Source organism: Mastigoproctus giganteus, chromosome 4, assembly GCF_048544385.1.
Source record: "Mastigoproctus giganteus isolate SK-2022 chromosome 4, ASM4854438v1, whole genome shotgun sequence".
Taxonomy (NCBI): Eukaryota; Metazoa; Arthropoda; class Arachnida; order Uropygi; family Thelyphonidae; genus Mastigoproctus; species Mastigoproctus giganteus.
In genome coordinates this window covers 160,440,141-160,458,166 of record NC_143578.1, presented here as the reverse complement: position 1 = coordinate 160,458,166, position 18,026 = coordinate 160,440,141, and the positions used below count along the sequence as shown (strand labels likewise).

The following is an 18,026-nucleotide window of genomic DNA, read 5'->3' as shown; positions in this document are numbered from 1 at the left end:
CATTTTTTAAATGCCATACTGCACTCCCTGAAGGTGTCAATGTTGTGGGGAGAAATCAGATTTGATGGGTGGTCATCATTGGTGCTTGCTGACATGTTGCCGAGATTCTGGAATCCATCATGCTCCCCTTTCTTACTGCAAGTGCTTGATGCAATTTTTCAGTAGGACAATGCCCGAATTCAGAGGAAACCCCCTTCAGGGTTTCTTCTAAGTGTCTTCATGGTGTGGATGTGTACTGTTGCCAGCCAAGTCCCTGGAATTCCCTTGCACTGAGAGCATGTGGGTCATGATTGGAAACCATTCACAGAGCCACCTGCAGACACCATGGAAGTCTGTAGAGTCAGGTGCAAGAAAGAGGCTTGGTTGTAAATACTGTTGGAAATATTTGACTGTACAACTCAGTGCTGATATGCTTAGATCAATAATGCTGAATTTATATCATACTGATCTGTCCATTGTAAGCTTCATTTTGTGTCATTAAATGTGCTCACACACGGATCTTTTATCACTTTCTATGTGTTTCTTAATTCCTTGGCTATCATTACCCTATGTATCTTCTCTGTATTCCTGTTCCTCCAGGAATAGAGAGAGAGAGGCTAAAATTTCAATTACAGATTGTATTTATATCCAGACCTTTTCAAGATAAGGATTAAACATGGTAATAAAAATTTGATTTTATCTGAATTTTTATTGTGCGTTAAGGAGGATGATATGTTATTCATATATATAGATTAAATGACAAGTACACTGTTACCCAAAAGTGAAAGTACTTTAAAATGTATTTATTAGTGTTGCCACATCAATCTACATTTAAAATATTGATATTTCCCTTTTTTTAATTTAAAAAGGATTAGGAGGAGGTAGTCATGAGTATCTCCTCCTCCCTTTTCAAATATGAAGGGAAAATGTACATGAAAATTTACATACAGACAAGCTAGTTAAGTATGGGTTCCCCATACTTAACTAGCTTGTCTGTACGTAAATTTTCCCCTCATTTTTAAAATACCAGGGTTCTATGGACAACTGCAATAATTTAATTACTATTATATTAGATATTATCTTATTCTTTGTGGAAAATACCTTCTCACCTTCTACCTTCCACCCTGTTATTTTAGTTTTTATCATCCCTGTTGCTTCTCTTGCCAGAATGCTTTTAAACATATCTACCACATCCATACTCGGCATGATAGTGTTGTTATTTATTTATTTGTTTTTATAATGTTGATGAAGTTCAAGTAAATATTTTAAGTAATTCTTTTTTGAGGGGATTTCAAAAGAAAGTAACCACTTTACTAAATTTGACCTGGACTGTATTTACTGCTAACAATGGGGCTAAGAGGGATACCCTTCTGTGAATTTTTATGTTTCCAAATAACATTGGTACTTCACTATTGGCAGTTCTGATGAAATTGCATTAAATAGCTTCATTAAGACCAATCAAGTTATTTAATTTGTTAATATAATCGGTTTTATTTAAAACTACCACTGCACTGCCTTCCTGTACTTTGACTTACACAATTCTGCATGGCTTATACAGAATTGTATAAGTCATACAGAACTCTAGTTTAGCTTATATACAATTTTGTATGATTATTTTTTTAAGAGCTGAATTCATTAATTGAAAGAAGTCAATTAATGAGAATATCATTAAGTATAATTCAATGAAAGAACATCAATTAATGGGGATATATTCATATTAATGCTGGAATTTAATCCTAATGCTAAAAACATTATATTCATTGGCCAAATGCTGTTTATCATTCAACCTCTGAATGAATCACTCACTTACTCTACACAGGAACTCCAACATTTTCAACAGACTGCTGCTCCAAAAATGTAAACAATTGGCTAGGCCAACTTGTGCTCTCCTTCTAAAATCATTCTTAAAATTTGTCCTTCTTGATTTTGGCAAGTAACAAAGTTTTTTTTTTATTTTTTTTTTTTTGCTTAATTAATGTCCTAATGAGTGCAATTTCTTCCTGTTTCTGTCCCTACATTCTTTTAGAAATTCTATTTAAAGATGGACCTTGATATCCTTCTACCAAGCATTCTCCCCATTTTGTTTTAATATAGTTTGGACTGGTTCTGTTCATACACTTCCACAATTGTTGTTTTAAATTTGTTACCTTCGTGGGTTATATCCATTAAGAGATAAGTATAAATTAAATCTGTTATGCTATGATAATTACCTTTATAAAGAGCATCATGTTCTGTAGCCTACACCAGACCCTACACATTATCAATCTGCTGATAATGTTTCTATTTTACCATGTAGATCACTTAACCCTTTTAGTTACTGGCAACTCTCATTCTTGCAATGAAACATCTGCTAATGGTATTATGCTTAACTTGCAAAAACGGTCCTCACATAATAAGCTTACCAAAACTAAAATGATGTTACCAAAAGGTTCCCTTGCTCATCATCCTGCTGTACAACTCCTTGACTGCTCTCTATCTATAGTTGCATTTACAAAATTTCTAGGCCTAATTTCTGAGAATAATATAAATTTTTATCAATATCTGGTGAATCAACTTGGACAAAATTAGGAAATATGCCTTTATGTTTATTCACATTTCTAGGAAATCTTGGAGTACGAACCCCCAGGTGCATTTCTGCTAATTTGTGCCAGCTTCTGGCATTCCATAAAACTGACTGTTCAAAAAATGAGTCAATGGTTGTCTAAGATGAAAGTCAATGGCATTTTCCTCATCATCTTGTGTACTGTGGACTGTTTTTGTTATTCAACATAACATTTCTGTAACCTATCAAGACATACTGTGAACATTCTGTCAGACTTGAAAAATCTAGAATGTACAATCTTCCTCAAAAACAGCAGACTTACTGGTCCATTTCTCTGAAAGGCACAGTTATACACAAATTACAATGAATATTTCATTTGCTATGTCTAAAAAACTGTTTCCTCTTTGTTCAGTTCCAGTCTCTATACATTGTTCATTGTAACTAGTCATAGATCCTTAAATTTTAAACTCGCTGGCTTCAATACCCTTTTCTGTTCTTGTGGTCCTGAAGAAAACATGTACTACTCCATGTACTGTCTTATTTATTCTGATCTCTATCAGGAGTATCTTCAATCACATGTTACCTTGCTGATGAGAATGAAATAACTTTACTGAACTCTCAAGAAAACTACTTGCATCTTCAGGATTTGACCTACAAACCTTTTGTTAGTTGCACATCAGAGGTTGCTTTCTGAGTTTGGATACTTTAACATCCTACTGTGTGTGAATAATATAGTGTTTCAATTACTCCAAAGGTATAGGTGACCTTCGAAAATAATGTTCTCATGTTTAATGTCAACCAATGATAAAATCTGAAATTTTTTTATTTCTAAACATAGTCAAACTTTGACTACAATAGTTTCTGAACTGATATTTTGATGGTTGGTTGGTTGGTTATTAGGATTTTTATGGTGCATCAGCATCTAAGGCTAGTGTGCCAATATTTTGATGGTTTCATATAGATGTTGTGCATGAGAACCTGTCAGGTGGCTTACCACTGTCTTTGCAACTATTTGGCTTTTTGCACAGAGTGGCTTAGTAATTAACAAGTGCTGACACTGTGTTTGTTTATAGTTTCAGGATACTTGTTTTTCTTCTTCGACTAGGTAAACAAATATCTACAGTCTCATTCTAGTTAGTTTCAAAAGATTCAGTTTTTAAACATAGTAAAGCTGGAAAATGAAAACTAATATTCTCTCAAGGCGTCTGCTACACTAGGAAGCAAGATATGTAGTTTCAAACTTTGAAACAAACCTGATATGCATGTCTGAAATTGAAAAATGGAAGAGAATAAAATACTATTATTTTTTATTATTATTTGTATTTTTTTGTTTTTTTTTGAAAATAAGAGGCGTGAATTTTTAAAATAAAAAAATTTTAATTTTAAAACATGCCATATAGTATGTTTTAAAATTTAAAATTTTTAATTAAAACTTAAAAAGTACTTTCAATAAGTAGTGCAATTAAGACTCAAGCGTTTAGGGCATAAGCCTCAAGCTATGAAGGAGTCTAGACTATGTATAAATATAGTGCAAATGCATCAGGAATACATAGCTATATCTGAATAAATCAGATTATTAATAAAACGGCATCGTTTTAAGTTATATCTCATATTGTGAATACCTTCACAACGAGTTGCCATGATATTGCACTACTTCGAATAAGTAACGCTTCACCTAAGGAGAAGACTAATGTTACTTATTCTCAGATGGATACCACCACCCAGACGGCACCGTTTCAGGGCTATTTGGCCCTTCTTCGGTGGGTGGGTAGGTACCCGAGTGATGCAAAACAGTTATACTTCATAACTGTTTTGCCATCATTGCATCACTCGGGTACCTACCCACCCACCGAAGAAGGGCCAAATAGCCCTGAAACGGTGCCGTCTGGGTGGTGGTATCCATCTGAGAATAAGTAACATTAGTCTTCTCCTTAGGTGAAGCGTTACTTATTCGAAGTAGTGCAATATCATGGCAACTCGTTGTGAAGGTATTCACAATATGAGATATAACTTAAAACGATGCCGTTTTATTAATAATCTGATTTATTCAGATATAGCTATGTATTCCTGATGCATTTGCACTATATTTATACATAGTCTAGACTCCTTCATAGCTTGAGGCTTATGCCCTAAACGCTTGAGTCTAAATACATGATACACCATCAGGCATCTCTCATATTGTGGAGTTATACTTCATAACTGTTTTGCCATCATTGCATCACTCGGGTACCTACCCACCCACCGAAGAAGGGCCAAATAGCCCTGAAACGGTGCCGTCTGGGTGGTGGTATCCATCTGAGAATAAGTAACATTAGTCTTCTCCTTAGGTGAAGCGTTACTTATTCGAAGTAGTGCAATATCATGGCAACTCGTTGTGAAGGTATTCACAATATGAGATATAACTTAAAACGATGCCGTTTTATTAATAATCTGATTTATTCAGATATAGCTATGTATTCCTGATGCATTTGCACTATATTTATACGTAGTGCAATTAATTAAGAAAAGGTGATCTAAGTACTGCTGCTGAGTTAAATGGCACCAGTGTCCATCTTGATTATTTTTATGGTTAGGCAATTTTAACACTTGGACCTTTTTTAGACAGTTAAGTTATGTGCGTAATGCACCTATTATCTTCACTCCGTCAGTCTATCCAGATGTAACAATGTGACACCAAGTGGACAGATTTTTATGAAATTTTATATTTTGGGTGTTATAAAAGACTTGTCCAGCCATTCCTAATTTCATTATGATGGCAATTATTATTTATTATTATTTTTTTTTCCTTCCTCGTGTAAAAATTTTGGTCCTTGAGGTTGTCATAGACATTCTCTCAGATATGCCAGACAAGCTGTACTTGCTACCTGGGAGTCTAAAACGCTGATGGAACTGATATTCAGGTGACATTCAAGTCAAGTTAACCGAATTTCGGCAAAGACCGGACGGTCTGTAACAGCCAAATCCTCTGCTTGCACCTTCAAGATGGTGGGACTGTTAGTAATCCTGGGTATAACCTCCATTCACAAGCACACTGTGGGTGACAACCCAGGTTTGAACCAAAGTAGGTAGGGGTCGAGGTGTGGCACCCACACCACATGGAGGAATGCTGCACCTCTGTGTTACCATGCAATACTAGGTGGTAGATGACTCTCATCAACCAGTGCAATACCACACGGATTTTCATGTATTACAGTGTAATACATGAAAATCCGTGTGAATGAAGTGCCCTTTAACTTGTTTGTATCTGGTTCCATACTGAGATGCAAAGTAAAAATTTCATAATGGCAGGATAGATATCATTATGAAATAAATTCCAACTACACAATTTTCCTTAAACCATTGAACGTTGTCTCTTTACGCTGATTTGAAAGGGTGGGGGAAAAAAAAGAAAAATTGAGACCTTTCATGAGTGACAGAATATTGCATATGAAAAAAACATAATTAAAACTTACCACAGAAACTATACAATGCATGTCCTGTGCCTAAAACAGGAAGAGGCTCGACATCAAACTCTTCATTATCAAAGTCTGGCTCACCATCTACTACATGAGGTAAATTTGTCTGACTGGTCCCATCACCATTCTCAGTATAAGTGGATGACCTAAGAGAAACTTACCTTGCAATAACATACAGAAAAGTAACAGAAATAATCAGTGATATTAACTGCTTAATCAATAATCTGACAGAGTACTAGTTTCTGAAACATTATCAATGATACAGCGTATGAACAGGCGTTAACCAAAAGAAATCAGAAACTAGTTCAACCAAAAAATTAGTTATGAAATGTCACTATGTTGATCATAACCTTAAAAATTTTAGGAATTATCTTTTTTTTTTTTAATTTTTTTTTTTCAAATTAAATGTTTTTGTTTAATATTCTAGCAAGCATTTCAAAACTGTTACAGCAGTGGGTGCCTGATGTCCAGTTTTCACCAATCAAATGTCTTGGGGTAAAAAAAAAAAAAAAAAAAAAAATATATGCCAAGAAAGGGAAATTTTGAATATGTATCCTTAATTCTGACACTAAGATCGCAAATTATTTTTAGAAATAAGTCCTTTTACTACTAATAATAATAACAAAAAACAAATTATTTCCCTGACTGCCTGAAAACCAACTTTCTGTTTAACAAGCCTGTGAAAATAAAACCAAATTGAAAATCTATGTAAATTTGAAATTATATGAAAAATTAACATAGCTGCCACTTTTTTTTCCTCCAAAATAGAACCTTAAAAAAGGTTTTATGACTATATATCTCCAATGAAAAAATAATTAATGATGTAATTTTGCTTTTACTATATTTTAGTCCTTGAGGTTGTCACAGACATTCTCTCAGATAGGCCAGACAAGCTGCACTTGCTACCTGGGAGTCTAAAACACTGATGGAGCTGATATTCGGGTGACACTCAAGTTCAAGTGCACACAATTTCAGCAAAGTCCGGACGGTCTGTGACAGCCAAATCCTCTGCTTGCACCTTCACGATGGTGGGACTGTTAGTAATCCTGAGTATAACCTCCATGCACAAGCACACTGTGGGTGACCACCCACACCACATGGAGGAATACTGCCCCTCTATGTTACCAGGCAGTACTGGGTGGTAGATGACTCATCAACTGGTGCAATACGACCACTTTGCTTATTGGAGGCTTGAAGTGGTGGAACCCTTTTTTAGTCTCTAAAGCTAAGTTCCAGTCAACCCTTCCCTATCTCTTCCATCATGCAGTATGACTGATGACTTTTGAGGTTATGATGAACATGGAAGCAAGATCCAATATTCCTTACATTTCGGGGGTACAGCTCTAAAATGGTGTTCGCAGGCCGGATCGAACCTATTGGTAACTCTCTAGGAGGCTTCCGGATCAGCTAGTGTATAATCTCACTACCTCTACTCTGCAAGATAGTGACAGGAGAGAGTCCGAGTAGTGTGTATGCAGGGAACATTGTCGAGGCCACGTTATGTCAAGGATCTGGATATATTCTTACCATATGTATGCCATATCCAAAAATTTCATTACTTCATACAGCACGTCCCACCACTTTTTCTTACTATTGAATACACCATGAATTGTCAAACTAATAGAGCAAGCTTATCTGTGAAAAGATCTAATCCTCTCAAGCACTTCATAATTCATTTCACAAATATACATGGTCTCAATTCTAACCTCAATGATGTCCATTTCCACTTGCAGTCCACCAAACCCCATGTACTTTTTCTGACAGAATCTCAGTTATCAGTTGATTCAACTACTGCTCATCTCAGATGTCCAAATTATTCGAAGTATGATTCCTTTTGCCTCAATTGTGCATATGTCAGTTCTGATATTCCCTGTCAGAGACTTGGCAATTTGGAATCTCCTCTCTCTGGTCTTCTCTGGCTTAAAATCTCTCTACCTCATTGTGTAAAATTCATCTGTTGTCTCAACCGTTCTCCCAACTCCACTAATCACTTGGAGCGCTTTGACTTCCTTTCTTTGCAGCTCTTCTTTCTCCAGTCCAACTTTGCTAACAGTGAGTTAATTCTCCTTGGTGATTTAATGTTCACAACTCCAGCTGGCTTCCGTTTTCTAGTCACACCGACCCAGCTGGTCAAGATGCTAAGGCTTTTGCAATTACTACTGACCTTGCACAGATTGTTCATTTACCTACAAGAATACTGGACAATCCTAACCATACAGCCAACATGCTTGATCTTTTTCTTACAAACAACCATTCTAAGTACACGGTCGAAGTTAGAGGTCCTTTAGGCACTTCAGATCACAACTTGGTGTTTGTCTCTTCTCCAATGGAGCCTTTACCTCATGGCTATTCCCAACCTCATGTTGTTTGGCATTACAAGAATGCAAAATGGGATGCCCTGTGATTTTTTCTTTTCTTCTTTTCATTGGACGGATTACTGTTTCAAAACTTCTGTTGTCAAAGTTTGCTCAAATCGTGTCAGTGAAATTATTCTTGCAGGAATGGAATCCTTTATCCCACACTCGACTTTAAAATCTCGTCCCTTATCTAAACCTTGTTTTCCAATAAATGTGCTAAGGCTGTTCAAGGGAATAATGTTGCATATCGCAACTGTCTTGTTTCTAATTGTTCAGTTTCGTTTTCTGCCTACACCAAAGTTCGCAACAATTGTAAAGCAGCTATTAATCAGTCCAAACTAGAGTTTGAACAGGCTAAGAGTAGAAAACTTGCTTCTTGCCCTAATGGTAGCCAAGCATTCTGGTCTCTTGCCAAAGCTATTGGCTGTAACTTTTGCCCATCTCTGCTCCCACCTCTGTCCAAACCAGATGGTTCTGTTGTCACTTCAGCCAAGGATAAATTCACCTGCTAGCATCCCATTTTTCTTCCAACTCATGTATTAATGATCTTGGTAAAACACCTCCCACCATTCCCAACACGCTCCATTCAATGCCTCCTGTGGTCTTCCGTCAAAAGGATGTCAGAAGGATTTTGACGAATCTTGATGCTTAGAAAGCTCCAGGTCCTGATGGTATTTCTCCACTTGTTCTCAAAACCTGTGCTCCTGAACTTACTCCTATTCTTTGCCACCTTTTTTCACTTTCTTATTCCAAAGATGTTTTTCCTTCTGCTTGGAAATTTGCTCATATCCAGCCAGTTCCTAAAAAAGGGTGAAAAATCCCTCCCATCCAATTATCGTCCCATTGCAATTACTTCTACTCTTTCTAAAGTAATGGAGAAATCAATTAACCGCCAACTCTTAAACCAGTTAGAAACTTTCCATCCGATCAACGATTGCCAGTATGGATTTCGTCAGTGTCAATCCACTGGTGATATTCTGGCTTATGTTACCCATTTATGGACTAATTCAATGGAAAGGTTCGGTGAAACACAAGTATTTGACATCTCAAAGGCTGTCGATCGTGTTTGGCATAAAGGTCTTCTAAACAAGCTTCCATCTTATGGTTTGCCAACTGTTTTTTGTAATTGGTTATTCAGTTTTCTCTCTGATCGCTCACTGAGGGTGATGGTAAATGGCTCTGTCTTTTAGCTTCTCCACTAATGCAGGTGTCCCCCAAGGTTTAGTTCTTTCCCCCACTCTTTTCCTCTTGTATATTAATGACCTTCTTCCATTGACTGGAAATCCTATCCATAGTTTTGCCGATGATAGCACATTGCATTCCACTTTCCATTTTGAGAAACCGTGTCGTGCTCAATCAGCTCCAACTTCTAGAAAATCTGCTACCAATTCCTTAAATGCCGATCTTCAGGTAATTCTCCAGTGGGGCAAAGACAACTTAGTTGATTTCAACCCTTCTAAAACTCAGTCTTGTCTTATATCTGGCAAAAAAAGGATTCTTCTGCTTCTATGCTTATCTTTAGTGACACTCCGATTTCTAGGCAAAATGATATATCTCTTTTGGGGATTACCATGACTTCTAATCTCTCTCTCTCTCTTGGCACAAGCACATTAGAAATATTGCTTCTTCTGCATCTAAAAAACTTGGTTTTCTCTTTTGCTCTTAGCGTTACTTCTCTTCCAAACAGCTGCTCACTCTGTATAAATCGCAAATCCTCTCTGCCATGGAATATTGTTCCCACATCTGGGGTGGTGCTCCCAAAACCTCTTTCAGGCTTCTTGATTCCATTCAGAAGAGGGCAGTTAGGTTAATTAATGATTCATCTCTAACAGAGTCGTTCCATTCGCTGTCTCACAGATGTACTGTTTCTGCTGCATGTGTCTTCTACAGATATTTCCATAGGCACTGTTCTTCTGAATTGGCTTCTATAATTCCGGATCTCTCTTTCAAAACAGTCCGAACATGTGCTGCCACCAGCCAAAATTCATTTACTGTCCAACTTCAAACTCACAGAACCAACTTTTCAACTTCCTCGTTTATTCATTCAACTGCCGTTTTTCTGGAAATACTTTCTTTCTTACGTATTTCCTGAAAATTTCAGTCTACAGAAGTGCAAGTTCAATGTCAACAAATATCTTCTTTCGTCTTCTCAACCTCCAATCCAAGCATGGTACTAAGTACTATAGGTTCTAATACCTCTCATGTTTGGGGTTTACATAAAAAAAAAAATAAAAAAATTTGAGAAATGCTAAAACGTTCATATTTTTTCGAAATTTTACCCAAACTTCACAAAAACATTTATTGGTTGATGACATCAAACAAAGTGCTCAGTCAAAGACTAATTATATCTTTTTCAACTGAATATAACTTTAAAGGTCGTATTTTGCAAACTGATTTGTCATATTTGGAACAGAAGATACTGGTAACAAGTAACGTGTGACTCAGACTTAGAGATTGTTGTGATTGCACGATACATACATTATTCTAGACAGGCCAAATTGAGTCACACGACATGACCTTGAAATGTACAACTTTAGTTGAAAGTTGCTAAAATTTTCATGGTTTTTTATAAAACCACCAAAATTTCATAGTAAAAGGCTAATTACACCTAGATTTAATTTTTTTTTCTAATTTAATTTATTTTTTTTAAAGAAAAATATATAATTATATTTTTTTTAGCTAAAGCTAAATTTTTTAAGATCATATTTTGAAAATTCATTTTTCAAATTCATAACAATACAGAAGATACTGGTCATAAGTAGTGAGAAACTCTGGTCTAGCGCATGTTGTGATAGGGTGAAACATACATCATTGTTCCAGGCAGGCCTAACTGATTCACATCTTGAAAGGTAAATCTTTAGTTGAAAGAGGCATAATGATATATAAAGAAACAAAAACAATGAAGCACAATGGGCCCATCTATAGAAATTTCCTGGGTCATTATGAAAAACTGGAATGATAATGTGCAATTAGTGTAACACCAAATGAAAGAAAACAATTGGGACTGGATGGCAATGCCAATGCAACAAAATAAGAAAAAAAAAATTTTTTTTATCCCCTTCACTTACCCATTTCTTTTAATAATTTCCGCAATCCATCTTTTTATTTATATAAATTGAAAATGTCAATTTACTGATCCTGATAAACTGTACAGATGGGTTAAAAAAAGGAAATTAAGGTTTAACATTGGTAAACAAGGCCTGAATTATTTGGGTAGTTGTAATCCCAGAATAACATACCATTTGAGTAGCCGAAGTCAAGGTCAATGCAATAGTTGAAATCACATTGGAAATTCATTCTACTTTCCTTGTCGATCAATTCGGCCCTGGAAAGATTGTGCAAGGCTCAAGGGGTAGAATTTTTTTCAGCCTGGAATGTACTTGTTAACAGGAGAGATTGCTTCTACAGGGAGGGGATACACTTAAATAGAAAGGGTGCAAGAATATTTGCTGATGCTATCGAGGCAGTGTTAGGTGGGTCGGAAAACTGCTAGCTTGGGGGGAGACAAAGACTAATGGATTAACAGTAGCCACTGGCAGAGGTGAAAGAGATTCTTGCACTGCTTCTATTGGAATGAGCAGAGGCCTGAAAAACAAGATGCAGGATATTTCAGAGACTGCTGGAAGTCATTGTGATATAAGTAAACACATGGGTTGTGTTACGGTAGCTAAGAAGAGAAACAAGTGCAGGTATACTTGCATGTACACCAATGCTAGGAGTTTAGTAAATAAATTTGATGAATATGAGGTATTGCTCAAAACATCAAAGGCAGATATTGTTGGGATATCAGAGACGTGGTGTCACACAGATATAAGGAATGCAGAACTGGAATTTGGGGAGTACAATGTGTATAGAAAGGATAGACAGGACAGGAGGGGAGGAGGGGTTATGCTATTAGTTAAAAAAACACATAAAATCCAAGGAAGTGAAGCCAGTCGACATTGATGGACAGGGCAGTGTCGAGTCAGTTTGGTGTGACATAAGCATAGGTAAATCAAAATTGAGAGTAGGAGTGTGCTATAGGCCTAATGACTCTGATGAGTATAATAAGATACTGTACAGGGAAATAGAATGGGCCAGTAAATCAGAGAGTATATGATTTATAATGGGGGATTTTAATTTCCCAGATATTGACTGGAATTTGTGGGTTGGTCACTCACACACTAGCAGGGCTTTTGTGGATTTATTGGATGATTGTTTTCTACACCAGCATGTTCGGGAGGCAACTAGAGGGAGTAATACTCTTGATCTGATTATCAGTAGTGATTCTTCATGCATTAGGAATCTGCAGATAAAGGAACCACTGGGTGGCAGTGATCACAGTGTGCTGAAGTGGGATTTACTCAAGGAGGTAACTACCATCAGAGGCAAAGGGAAGGGTTTTTGCTTTCGTAAAGGCGACTATGATGTTCTGAGACAGTATTTAAATTCTATACAGTGGGACCAACTGATGATGTTACCAACAGCAAATTCAAAATGGGAAGCATTCAAGGAACTAATCTTGGAAGCTACCAGGCTTTACATACCAACCAAGAAATATTGTTCAAGGTTCAGGCCTAAATGGTTGTCAGATGAACTAATGAGACATATGGCAGAGAAGAAAAATGCATGGGATACATACAAATTAATGGGTGACATGGAAGCCTATGACAGATATAAGTTGGTCTGTAACCAAGTCACAAAGGAGATTAGGCAGGCAAAGGCAGATTATGAGAAATCCTTGGCAAAGGACGCAAAGAAAAACAGAAAAGAGTTCTTTACCTATTTAAACTCAAGAAGGAAAGGGATGAATCAGATTGGTCCACTGGATGTTGATGGTTCAACAGTTGAGGATCCTGCTCAGGTGGCTAACAATCTAAAGGAGTATTTTGCATCTACATTCACACATGAGGAGTTATTCAGGAAGGGGAATGTCGTAGGTGAAGTAAACATTGGAGTGAGCTAGATTATTTTCTAATAACTGAGAGGAAAGTGGAGGAGAAATTGCTGAGGATAAACATAAAAAGGCACCAGGGGTGGATGGGATCTATCCAGTTATATTAAAGGAGGCAGCAAAGGAAGTAAGCAAACCCCTAGCCATAATTATGAGAGCTTCTTTGGACTCAGGGGAGGTACCCATGGACTGGAGATGTGCAAATGTAACCCCAATTCACAAAGGAGGATCAAAGGCTGACACAAGTAATTATAGACCTGTTAGTTTAACTTCGGTTCCAGGAAAATTAATGGAGGCACTGGTTAAAGAAGCACTGCAGGATCATCTGGACAAGAATTCAGTTATAGCTCAGACACAGCATGGTTTTGTTAAGGGCAGGTCTCGTCTGACCAATTTGATTGGATACTATGATGTAGTCACAAAAGAACTGGATGCAGGGAATAACTTTGATATTATATATTTGGATCTTAGAAAGGCTTTTGATACTGTTGCGCATGGAAGACTGCTGCACAAATTGGAGAAGTGTGGCATTGGAGGCAAATTGCTGCTATGGATAAAGGGATGGTTGAGTGGCAGAAGACAGAGAGTGGTAATCAATGGACACTGCTCAACGTGGACTAATGTTATTAGTGGAGTTCCTCAGGGTTCAGTGTTGGGTCCATTGTTGTTTTCTGTATTTATAAATGATATTGATGATGGTGTATCAGGCTTAATGTCCAAGTTTGCAGACGATACCAAGGTTGGCAGGGTTGTTAAGGACACTACTGATACTATGCTGCTGCAACAGGATCTGGAAAGGTTGAGCAGATGGGCTGAGAGGTGGCAAATGAAGTTTAACATTGACAAATGTAAAGTACTACATATGGGAAACAGCAACCCCAGAGCAACGTATCAACTCTGTGGTACTACACTGACAGTGGTAGAGAATGAAAGGGACCTGGGGGTGGTTGTGCAGGCAGATATGAAGTGCTTTGAGTAGTGCAGACAGGCTACAAGAGTAGCTCATGGTGTATTGTCAATGATATATAGGAATTTTTCTAGCAGGGATAAGGAGGTGATTATTCCCTTTTATAAGGCAATGGTCAGGCCACACCTAGAGTACTGTATACAGGTCTGGAGGCCTCATTTCAAGAAGGATGTAGAGCTGCTCGAACGAGTACAGAGAAGGGCAACAAGATTAGTGAATGGAACAAAGGGTTGCTCTTACGAAGAAAGGCTTAAGTTTTGCAAATTACAGAGCCTGGAGACTAGGCATCAGCGAGGTGATCTGATAGAGGTGTATAAGGCTTTGAATGGCTTGAGCATGCTCAATGCCAATGGGATTCTTCCTCTTGCTCAGAATAATCACCTGAGAGGGCATAAATTCAAATTGAGGAAGGACGGATGTCGGATAGATGTGCGGAAATTTGCCTTTAGCCAGCGGGCAGTTGGTTTGTGGAATAGACTCCCATCGCTTGTTGTTGAAGTTGATAGCCTAAATAAATTTAAGGCTCAGCTGGACAGGTATTTCGAACGAACGGAGGGGTGAAATGGGAGTAGTGGTTGTTTTTTTTTTTTTTTGGCTGATGCTGAATAAGCTTGCTTTCTTGCATCATATGCCTCTACTAATGCTAATGCTATTCTTCAATCTTAAGATTTCGGATTATGCTCAACTTAGAGACAAATTATGTTGTCCATGATTCTGCTTAAGTTGCTATTATCTTAACTTTTTAAATAAGTAATTTTTTCATAATGTCAATAAACACTTCACCCTCATCCTTCAATGAGAGCAAAATGTCTCTCCATGATTGAAAATAAATGCAAGTAACACTTACGGATTTTGAATTAAACTGAAGGTTGCTGTGAAAGGTCAAAGATATATTTCATTCACTGTTACTAACTAGAAAGCAGCAACTGCTGTTCAGGGCAAATAGATTCAGCAAAAGCAAAACAATAACAATTAGCACTTAAGTTATTAACCATGAAAAAAAAAAAAAGGCCCCCACCCCAAGGGATTTTCATTGCTAGGTTTCTTTTCATAAACCAGCAGGATTTAACCCATTCAACACATACACACATGTACAACTACACTACAAGAAAATCTTCTGTTTATGTATGAATTGTCTTGAAATCCTCCAGGAGGTGCTATTATCTCTTATCTGTACAGTTTAGAAAATTGTAGCAGATGAAACTGTATCAAGTTTACATAAAAACACAGAAGATATTGCTGTAAAAAAAAAAAATAAATAAAATAAATTAATAAATTAATTTTTTTTTGTAAGTATCATTTGATTTTTGAACAATAAGTTCAAATTAAGTAAAAATTAATGTTTAAAAGCATTAATGTACAAAATTTTCCAAATTCTATAAAGAAACTCTTCATAGAATAGAATTCCCAAAAGAAAACGACAGACTGTAAACCAGTCATCATCATCATCATCATCAGCCATTTTCAATCCACTGCAGAATGAAGGCCTCTCCAGCAACTTACCAGTTCCTTCTGTTTTGTAAAATGGCCATCCATTTACTACCCACAAACTCATGAATTTCATCTATCCATCTCCGCCATTGTCTTCCAGGTTTTCTTCTAGCTCCTCTTGGGTACCATTCTAGTCCAGCTGTCATCATGTCTTCGAGCTATGTGTCCTGCCCAAGACCATTTTAGTTCTTTAGTTTTGATAAGAATGTCCTTTACTTGAGTTTGCTGTCTAATCCACGTGTTTCTCTTCTTATTTGGTGAGTGCCCAAGTTTCACTTCCATAAGTCATGGTGGGGAGTAACATTGGTTCATTATTTTACGTTTCAGACAAAGTGGGATATTGCTCTTCAGTATGTGACTATATTTCCTGAACGCTATCCATCCAAAATTTATTCTTCTCTTGACTTCCAGCCACTAATCATTATTACAGTTATTAAATTGTCCCAGATAAGTATATGACTCCACCTTTTTAATTACTGCTCCTTCAATCATTATGTCCCTTTCTGTGGCATACTTGTTCATCATTACTTTTGTTTTAGCCATATTCATCTTTAGTCCAAAATCCATACTAACTATGCATAATGATTAAGAGTTTCCTCTAATTCTTTGGGTTCGTGGCTTACGACTACAATTTCATCTGGAAATCGTAAATGGTTTAGATACTCTCCGTTCACATTGACTCCTTTCTGCGACCAGTCTAGCTTCCTCAAGGGCAGCAATAAACAGCTTCGGAGATATGTCTCCTTGTCGAACTCCTTTCTCGATATTAAATTTGCAACTGTCTTTGTCTAGTCTAATAAAGGAGGTAGCTTTCTTATATATTTTCTTCAAAATCATAATATATGGGGTATCTATGCCTTGTCTTTCCAGTGCCCGAAACACTGCCTTAGGCTGTATGGAGTCAAATGGCTTTTCATAATCCACAAATGCCAGGCATAATGGTGTTTTATATTCATTTGCTTTCTCCATTAGCTGTGATATTACGTGAAGGTGAACAATAGTTGAGAATCCTGTCCTAAAGCCAGCTTACTCTTTTGGTTAATTCTCATCAAGTATTCTTTCTAATCTGTTAGTAATGACCCTTGTGAACAACTTGTAGATGTGGGATAACAAGCTAACTGGTCTATAATTTCCAATTTCTGATTTATCTCCTTTCTTACGCAGCAAAACTATGATTGTATTATTCCACTGCTTAGGTGTCACACCTTTTCTGATGCATTTTGCGAAGAGCCTTGCCAGTTTGTGTTGTCTCTTCCTCCCAATTTTAACAATTATACAGTAACTTCATCTTCCCCTGGAAGATGAAGTTACTGTATAGTTGTTAAAACTCCTGCAATATAAAACACCATTTTCTTCAACGCCTGTTCTACCTCATTAGGAAGAATATCGGGTATGTTGTATGCATTGCTAATTTGCGATCCATCTTCCCCACTGCTGGCATGATTCCCTCGCTCCTTGTATAATTCTCTATAGTAGTCTTCTGCTATTTGAATTATGCCTTCTCTGCTATTTATAAGTACACCATCGCTATTCTTCAGTTTCAGTATCATTTGTCTTTCTGTATTACTGCTCATGGCTGCTGATTTAAGTCCTTTGTTTTCCCTTAATGCTTGTTCTACTTTTCTTGTGTTAAATCTTCTTATGTCCTCTCTGAGTCTCTTTCTAATGGCTTTGCATATTTCAGTATACTCAATTTTCTCCTTGTCAGTGTTTATATTGCTCTTCATTCTGTTAGTGAGGATAAAGTCGATTTCATTAGTTATTAATCCATTTGGACTCTTCCATGTCCACTTTCTGTTCACCCTTTTCTTGGAAAAAGTGTTCATTACTGACAATCCTTGAGATTCTGCAAAGTCCACAAGTCTTTCACCTCTTTCATTTCTTTCACCAATTCCAAAATTTCCTATAGTTCCCCTTTTTGCACTGCTTTGTCTTTTTCCAACCTTAGCATTGAAGTCCCCCATAATAATAGTGTAGTGGGTTTTCTGCTCATTTAGAAGACTCTCAATTTCAGTGTACATTTCTTCAACCTCTTCATAAATCATGGCTCAATGTTGGTGCATAAATCATTATAACCTTTAGCTTGTACCTCTTAGAAATCTTGAGTGTTAGTCTTGACACCCTTGGTGATGTACTTTTGAATTCCAAAATATTTTTTATATCTTTATGGACCAGAAACCAAACTCCACCTTCACTCCTTTCACTGTTTCCATTGGTATACAGCAGATTTCCAGTTGATAAACTTATAAGTGATTCATTTCTTCTTGTTTCAGCCAAACTGATGATATCCCAATTCACATTT

General features: G+C 36.9%; 1 protein-coding gene across 1 annotated transcript in view; it reads right to left on the bottom strand.

Moving 5' to 3' along the window:
• LOC150087145 (formin-binding protein 1-like) overlaps positions 1-18,026 on the bottom strand; it is a 345,740-nt gene that overhangs the window by 30,714 nt on the left and 297,000 nt on the right. The window contains exon 13 of the mRNA XM_090371850.1: positions 5,974-6,122. Coding sequence (XP_090227976.1) covers positions 5,974-6,122 — 149 coding nt within the window. The remainder of the gene's footprint in view (positions 1-5,973; positions 6,123-18,026) is intronic.